This window comes from Alnus glutinosa, chromosome 2 (genome assembly GCF_958979055.1).
Source record: "Alnus glutinosa chromosome 2, dhAlnGlut1.1, whole genome shotgun sequence".
Taxonomy (NCBI): domain Eukaryota; kingdom Viridiplantae; phylum Streptophyta; class Magnoliopsida; order Fagales; family Betulaceae; genus Alnus; species Alnus glutinosa.
The window spans coordinates 39166613-39174737 of record NC_084887.1 but is presented as its reverse complement, the minus strand read 5'-3'; the positions used below and the strand labels follow the sequence as shown (position 1 = coordinate 39174737).

The 8125-nt window shown below is 39.1% G+C and overlaps 1 protein-coding gene across 3 annotated transcripts; it reads right to left on the bottom strand.

Moving 5' to 3' along the window:
- Positions 1-1484: 1484 nt before the first annotated feature.
- Positions 1485-5655, bottom strand: LOC133860114 (LRR receptor-like serine/threonine-protein kinase RPK2). Of its 3 annotated transcripts, none has more exons than XM_062295776.1 (3): positions 2370-5655; positions 1914-2017; positions 1485-1771 (listed from the first exon to the last, which is right to left on the bottom strand). In XM_062295776.1, exon 1 carries the CDS (start codon positions 5537-5539, stop codon positions 2450-2452), a length of 3090 nt encoding a protein of 1029 aa, XP_062151760.1. In that variant the 5' UTR covers positions 5540-5655; the 3' UTR covers positions 1485-1771; positions 1914-2017; positions 2370-2449. The 3 variants fall into 3 exon arrangements, with proteins under 3 accessions (XP_062151760.1, XP_062151759.1, XP_062151758.1); XM_062295775.1 differs by having other exon boundaries at positions 1486-1771; positions 1914-1973; XM_062295774.1 differs by lacking the exon at positions 1914-2017 and having other exon boundaries at positions 1486-1771.
- Positions 5656-8125: the final 2470 nt, after the last annotated feature.

Sequence of the window (8125 nt, the reverse complement as noted above, 5' to 3'; positions counted from 1 at the left end):
TCTTCACGATCTTAAGACGGATGTTGTGATCTATTTTTCCTTTTTAGTTTCAAAGGATGATATCTTTCACTGGTTTTCTTGAACTGCTAGTTGAATCAGGCCTTTATATTGGAACCCCATAATGTGATTACCTATGAGCTCCTTGATCACAAACCTTTATCTATCTGACCCAAACCTACAAAGGCAACAACATTCTTATTTATGCCATGCCAATTGCCAAGTTGCATTGATTCAGTTAAAACCTTTACTGAGAAGTGGATGCCAGAGAGTTGAATACTTTATTGGAGCTTGGTAATCATCTTCAGTTTGAGGATCTGATGGTATTGCCTTTTTATTTTTTATTTTTTATTTTTTGAGGCTTAGTTAATTTTCATCTATTTTCAGTACTCTTATTATTCGATTATCCGATTACCGACTACCGAAAACCCACCGACCGTCACCAAACCGATTTTGACCGCTTGCCGCTCACCGAATAATTTTAAATTCGAAAATTGGAATAAATTAAAATTCCAAAATTTAAGTCGGGTCGGTAATTAGTGGAAGTCGGTTTCCTTCGGTAACCAACCCAACCCAACAAAGTAGAAATGATGTCAATTTGATTAGGGGCCAAACGACGTTGTTTAAGAAAACATATATATGCATACTTTTCTCCAAACCCTTAAGCCCTACTTCACTTCATACACTTCTTCACACTGCGCTCCCTTACGCATGATCGTGTTCTGCAGTTTGCTGAATAGAAGATAAGCTGATATTTTGTCTTGATTCTTATTTTTCAATTTATTCTACTTCAACATGTACGAGGTTGTGGTTGGCGTAAAACAAAAGAAGAAAGAAAACAAGAAAAACGGAGGCTTTAGAGAGGGGGGGGGAGGCGCTGGACTTGACAATCTCTAATTTTTATTTATTTATTTTTTCGGTCATGTCAATCATCCTCACCCGTCGATCTCTGACCGTCCACGTGTCACACTAGGATCCAAATTGTTCCCTGATGGAGGGGCGGTTGAGTCATTTCATCTGAACAATACAGAAGTGCTTGTAAATATCAGTCAGCAATCTCTCGACTCCCACAGTCCCACCCCTTCCTTGTGAGTTACTCGGCACCAGACTGGCGGTCGGTGGGACCCAGTTAAGACTTGCTAAAAAGAACTTGATTAGTCATCAGAGGCTGTCAGCCACTTACGGTTGAATTATCGATTTATCCTACCGTTAATTTCCGGTTTTTCCGATGATTTCGAATTATCCGAAAATTTTGGAAAAAATCATTCTCGGAATAAAGTCGAATAATTCCCCGACTTTACCCGACTATTTCGGTTGAAAGTCGGTGAAGGGGCTTCCGACACCGACTTACCCAATACCCACCCCTAACTCTTAATCATATTAGTTATGCTGTGGCAATTCCATGGGCCCAGAAATTGGAGCAACAGAACCTTACTCCTGAAGAAATTGATGGTTTTGAACTGAATTTCATTGCATACGTATTTCAGGTACTGTGGCTTCTACAACTTCTTGTAAACTTTTCAAGGCGTCTTCTCCTTTGCTCTCTTTTTATAAAATTTCATGATATACAAATAGATTTTCTACATACAATGCCAACTCAAAATTGTTCGATCCTGTAAAACTGCTGTAATATTCTAACAAGGGTATTATTGATAAAAAGCCCCATAGCCATGGACCATGGTGATAAAAAGTCCAACTAGCTGATTGTATAATGTACACCATAAACTTTCAGTTGAAGATTTCACAGGCTCTACTTGCCGCAATAACCTGCAAACTGATCTTGCAGAAAAGAGGTAAACAGTTTTAATAACATGGCTAACCTGTTAAGAAAATCATTAATAGTACAAACAACTTTTGAAAACAAAATTAAAGAGAAAAATAAAAAAGAAAGAAAGATCATGGAAACTGTTTACAACCTTTATAGTGGGGAAAAGGATCACGAGAACACAAGTCAACAATTCCACTGGAATTTCAACCTATAAACAACCGCAGGAAATTTACAAAATGAAGTCACGTTTCCCTGTCAAATTTATTCCCAATTGATCATGAGAAGTGAACATTGTGCAAGCACATAAAACCAACATATTGCACATAATGTAACATAAACAAGATACATACGAGTTTATTATACTGATTTAGTGGAGTGAGAGAATAAGCAGAACCCTTAGAGGTATTTGATGTCATTATTCTCTTGTTTCTGAGTTATCAGTGGAAATATCTATAGAGAGGAAGATTTCATGTGTTTTCTATATGCTCTTCACTAAGAAAAGTGCATCCAGAACCATTAACTGAAGATCATGAACTACTGAAATACTGATCATAAGCTCATTTAAGTCAAAGAAAGGAGCTAGCTTCTAAATGACAGTGATCACCTCAATGAAAGGAATATCCTGTAGACATGAGCAGCTTCACCTTCCCACCACTGTCTAGTAGTAGTTATTGTGGGATGTTTTTAATTTTTCAACTGTTTCAATTTATCAAGAACCTGCTTCATTGATGGCCGAACAGAAAGCATCTCCACCGTGCAAGTTGACGCGATCCTTAAGAGTCCTAACAATTTCTCCTTAGGCCCTGCTTCCCATAATTCAGGAGAGAAAAGCTCAGAAAAACGGCCTTCCTTGATCAGCAACTTGGCCCATGTCACAATATTGAACCCATTCCCGTACTCCGAAAATGAAGGATCGAGTGACTTTTTCCCTGACATCAGTTCCAACAGCACAACACCAAAGCTATAAACATCTGCCTTGTGAGAAACCCTGCATGTGGTTGCGTATTCTGGTGCTACATACCCAAAGGTGCCTGCCACATCTGTTGTGGCATGGGTCTCAGACACTTCTAGGAGCCTAGCCAACCCGAAATCTGACAGATAGGCATTAAGCTCCTCATCAAGCAGGATGTTGCTGGGCTTTATGTCCCTATGAACTATCCGGGGAACACAGGAGTAGTGAAGGAAAGCAAGAGCCTGTGCTATGTGACTTGCTATCTTGTGGATAACCGTCCATTCTACATTTTTGCCTGATCTGTTATGTATGAAGGTTTCAAGGTTTCCACCAGAAAGATAATTGTAAATCAGGAACATTTCAGCCTCTCCCACATAATATCCAATAAGAGTTACAAGGTGCTTGTGTCGAATTCTTCCTAATGTTGTTATCTCTGCATCAAATTGTTGAATGCCTTGAAACCTACCTATAGAGAGCCTCTTCACAGCTACAAGGAAACCTGGGACCAATTCTGCCTTGTAAGTTGACCCAAAGCCACCTGTACCTATTAGATTCTGAATGCTGAAATTCCCAGTAGCTCTAACCACATTATCATAACTCAGTTCTGTTGGAGCATCTGCAAAGGTCACTAGTACCTTCCTTCTCAAGCTTGTGAGTCTACCAAGCTTTCTCCTCCCAAAAATAATGACAAAAAATATCAGTAGGAGTATACATAGTACAACAGAAGCAGAGGTTACCAAAGCAATTATGAAAGACTTCAATTTTCTGTGTCTCTGCAATTTTTGAACTTCAAGTGGGACAGGAAGCCCAGCTGGTGGGGCAAAGTATGGATCTGGGCAAGAATGCAGGTATCTGTTCCCTATGAAGGAATTGCAATCACTCACGTGCTGAAGATGTGGAATATCACCAGAAAGGTTGTTGAAAGAAACATCCAGTTTAGTAAGACTAGAGAGAGCTGAGAAAGAAGAAGGTATCTCCCCCAAAAGTCTGTTGTGATCGAGCAACACAGTTTCAAGACTTGAGGCGTTTCTCAAACTCTCAGGGATAGTTCCAGTGAGAGCATTGTGAGATAGATCCAAACCCACGAGAGAAGTTAGTTGACCAAATTGAGAAGGGATTCCTCCTGTAAAGTTGTTTCCTCCTAGAAGCATCCATTTTAGATCTTTCAGCGTCCCTAATTGATGAGACAGAGGCCCAGACAGTTTATTTCCAGTCAAGTCGAGGCGTTGAAGCATCATCGAGTCACCAAGACCAGGACCAATTGATCCACCAATCTGATTACGCGCTACTTCAAACTCTATTAGCTGTAGACAGTCAAGAAGCTGTGCTTGATGAAGTCCAGCAGATAGTTGGTTTGCACTCAAGTTAACCGAAAAGCTCTTGAGACCATTGCAGTTTGAAACTATCCGACCAGGAAGTTGCCCATTGAACTTGTTATCATTCAAAAACAGTCTGTACGAGAACTTACGATTGGTTGCCAAGAACTCATCTCCTAGAGAGAACAAAGGTAGTGAACCGGTGAGGCTATTCCAACTAAAGTCATGAATGATTACAGAATTCACTCCATAAAGGGTATTAATCTGAGCGCCCCAAAGAGATACGTTGAAGTAGGCATTCTGAATATCTTCCTTATCTGGGAAATCAGGATATTGTCCATAAGAGATCATCATCACAGTAGCAGCATCACAACTGCCTTTCTCAAAACTTGGAAGAACACCAGATATGTTGTTCCGACTGATGTTGAAGTATGCCATACATGGAACCCACAGCTGAGTAGGGAGGTACCCCACCAAATTGTTTGAACTCAAATCCAAGAAACCAAGATTCTTACACAACCCCAAACTTTCTGGTAGCACACCAGTGATATAATTCTGCCCTAAGTTGAGTATTCTGAGCGAGCACGAATTGTTCCAATTACCGGGTAACCGTCCACCAAGATTGGCTCTGGGAGCCCACAAAACCTGTAAGCTCGGAAGCAACAAGACTCCAGAAGGAATACCCCCCACAAAGGCATTGAATTCATCTCTAGAACTATCCACCAAGGTAATTGAAGAATCGTCAACCAAATTAGTCAACACAAGAACAGACAACTTGTTGCAATTGCCAAGCTCTTGTGGGATCCTCCCCGTGAGACTGTTCCTAGAAACATCGAGAACCCGGAGCTCGGAAATCCGGCCAATCTCTGGCGGGATCCCCCCTTGTAATATATTCCCATCAAGCAAAAGGGTACTCAAGTTCCAGCATTTGCCAATCTGGGGGGGGATATTATCGGTCAGAAAGTTATGAGAAAGCCTCAGATGGTTCAAGGTGTCACATTTACCACGCAACGTAATCATAAGCCGACCAAAAAGCAGGTTGTTGGATAAATCAAGGACTTGTAGTTTTCCTAAACCAATCAGTGTATTGGGTATGGGACCAGAAAGCGAATTGCAAGACAAGTTAAGCAAGCGTAGAGAGTGAAGACGGCTTATCTGGGAGGGAATGTTGCTGGAGAAGTTGTTACCTTGAAGCTCAAGAACCTCCAAAGACCAGAGCTTTCCGATGCTCTCCGCGATCTTGCCGGAGAGCATGTTGTTCGGAAGGGATAAGGAGATGACTCTTGAGGAAACGTCGTCGTTGCAGGTGACGCCGTACCAGTGGCAGTGATGGGTGGAGGGAGTCCAGCTGGAGAGGAGGTTGGAGGGGTCGAGGGAGACGGCGTTCTTGAAGCTCAGAAGCGACAATGCGTCATTGGGTAGAACCGAACGAGTGGGAGCAGCTTCGGAGAAAGCGAGTTTATATGTGAAGGAGGAGAAAACGATGAGCAGCCATGGAAGAGGCATCTTGTGTTGCTGCTATGGGAGAAATTTATAGCTCCGCCTGAACTGGCCGGCCGAGCAACTGACTGAACCGCCTGAGAAGAGAGAGAGAGAGAGACTCAGAGAGAGAAGTAAAAGCTAAGCATAAACAGTTTTAACAGAGCAGAGACTAGAAGAAGACAAAGAATAGCCGGCGAAAGGAACGGGAAATTGTACATGACGTTGTCACATGCATATCTTTTTTTCTTTTTTTCTTTTTTCTCATTTCAAATCTAAACTTAAATCTAAACTTTTTATGTTTCAAGTGATTTATTAAACCGATAAGTATAAGTATTTTTTCAGTATCATTTTAAAAATTTTAAATCATTATCTTTAATTAAATAATTCAGAATTATCATCTCAATCAGATCTAATGAATTAAGAAAATATCAGAGATTCTTTCAAGATGATGTATATTGGGTCAATAAAATTTAATCAAAAATAATATTTAAATAAACTACTCTATAAAATGTAGAGACCCTTAAAAAAAAAAAAGAAAAAAAAGAAAGTAATATCACGTCTATTATGTGAAGTAAGGTGGCAGTTTCTAAAGCAAGCAAAGTGAAGTGCAGTCCAACTGGATTCTTCTAGAATGGATTAAACGGTGTGTTTTGTAGGCCAGCTAGAACTTTGTTGTTTTATTCATTTACTATGTCGTTTTATGCTTTTCTTAGGGAGTGTCGTTTTAGTCTATGGGGCGTGTGTTTTGTAAGAGGCTATATAAGTCTTAGCGGGCAGATTAGGAGGGTATCAATTGAATTGTTAGCTTGTTCACTTGTGAACGATGGAGGCCCTTGGCTCCTTGAATTGCCAAGAACTCGGAGATTAGCCGTCTTGAATTGGCCGTATCGAATACAATTCTCTATTTTCTATTCTCTCATTTTTTGATTTCTTCTTTTTTATTTTTCTTTTTTTTTTTTTTCTTTTTTCTTCCCTGAATTACAGTAACAATTCAAGGCAACTGTTACAGCTTCATATTTTATACTTCTTTTAATTATTTTCGGTATAATAGGACTAGTTTTTTTTTTCGTTTAGTATTAACTGTGACGACATACAAGATTGCTTAGCCAAATAATCTTTTTAGTCCAAATTTAGCTACAACCCACAAAAATACCCAACGTTGTTCTCTTCAAAGCTACTCTATTCTTTGAATTTGATACAAATCATCTCCATACGTAGAGAGCAACTATAGCAAAAGCAAATAATTTTCCCCAATTTTTGTTCACTTCTCTATCTATCTATCCAAGGGAGTTAGGCCGAGTGAGGATGGGAAATGTAGGTGTGAGGCATGTCGAAATCGGTGAGCTAAAAAGGCAAGTTTGCCAAGCGGGAATGGGAGATTGGTGGGAGGAGCTTTGGCAGACATTGTTACTAGTAGTGGCGGTCGTGTCTTTCTTTTAGAGTGGTCCAAAGACAAATCTTTGAAGATGTGAGTCATTGTGGGGTGAGAGAGAGGTATATGGTGTTTTCGAAAAGTAAGTAGTTAATTTTATTTTTTATTAAAAAAAAAAAAAAAAAAAAAAAAAAAAAAAAAAGAGCTAATGGAAGTCTTCACATGACTCATTATAAATATACAAGATTTATATATTAATGGAAGTCTCAATTTCTCCAAAACGAATCAGCTCTGGTTTTTAATAAAGGGTGATCGTCAAGTCCCTTTGTGTCATACATGCTTCATGCATATGGACATCCCTTGGATTTGGATCAAGTGCAATTCAACGTAAGGTAACTAATATGAGAGGATAGGTAGACCTCACACCTGCTTGGCCAATACGAGCAGCTAATTATATTTGATCTCTCTGTTCAGGCAACTCGAACAGGTGTAGAACCCACACGTTCTCTCATATTAGTGTCCATATTAAATGCAATCCAAGCAGTTAATTACACCCAATCCCGGTTTGTGCTGATGTGGTCATGCATGAAGTATATTGCATGATAGGATTCATCTCCTTTGGGACTAAAAATTGAAAAACCAAATAGGTAGTCATCCGTCTGGATGGTGTAATTTACTATAAAGACAAAGAGAAAATTATAGATTACTATAATCAAAATGAGTGGAACCCAAACATTTTCTTGGGGACAAAAGAGACCATGAGCCACGAATCGAGCTGAATGTTTGTCAGTTGCTACTTTCTTTATTTTTTTTTTCAAATTTTGTGTGAAAACGAGAGAAAATCGGTAAAATAAATAAATATGATTCTCGCACCAACTTCTCTAATCCTTTAATTAATGAGAGGTGAATAATTAAGACCTCAATTCGAATTTTTTAATACCATATTAAATTACCCGTTATTTCAAAAAATTTAAGATGGTAAGAAATGATGGAAATTAATATTTTAAGATAAGGTAATTATTGCTTTGGAATTTGCACGTGAATCCACAAATGCAAACAATTAAATAGAGTTGGGTAGTGAAAGGGAGTCTAGCACATTGAGTGTGCAACTTGAGAAGATATAAATTGGGATAGTTTGAACAAACAAAAGAAAAGAACTACTTTAGTATGATATGTATTATGTACACGTAAATAAAAGCATTTAAGGATATGAAAAGCCTGTGACACTCACTTCAAGG

Excerpts from the sequence above, each read along its gene's own strand:
- LOC133860114 (XM_062295776.1), bottom strand. The coding sequence starts at position 5,539 with ATGCCTCTTCCATGGCTGCTCATCGTTTTCTCCTCCTTCACATATAAA.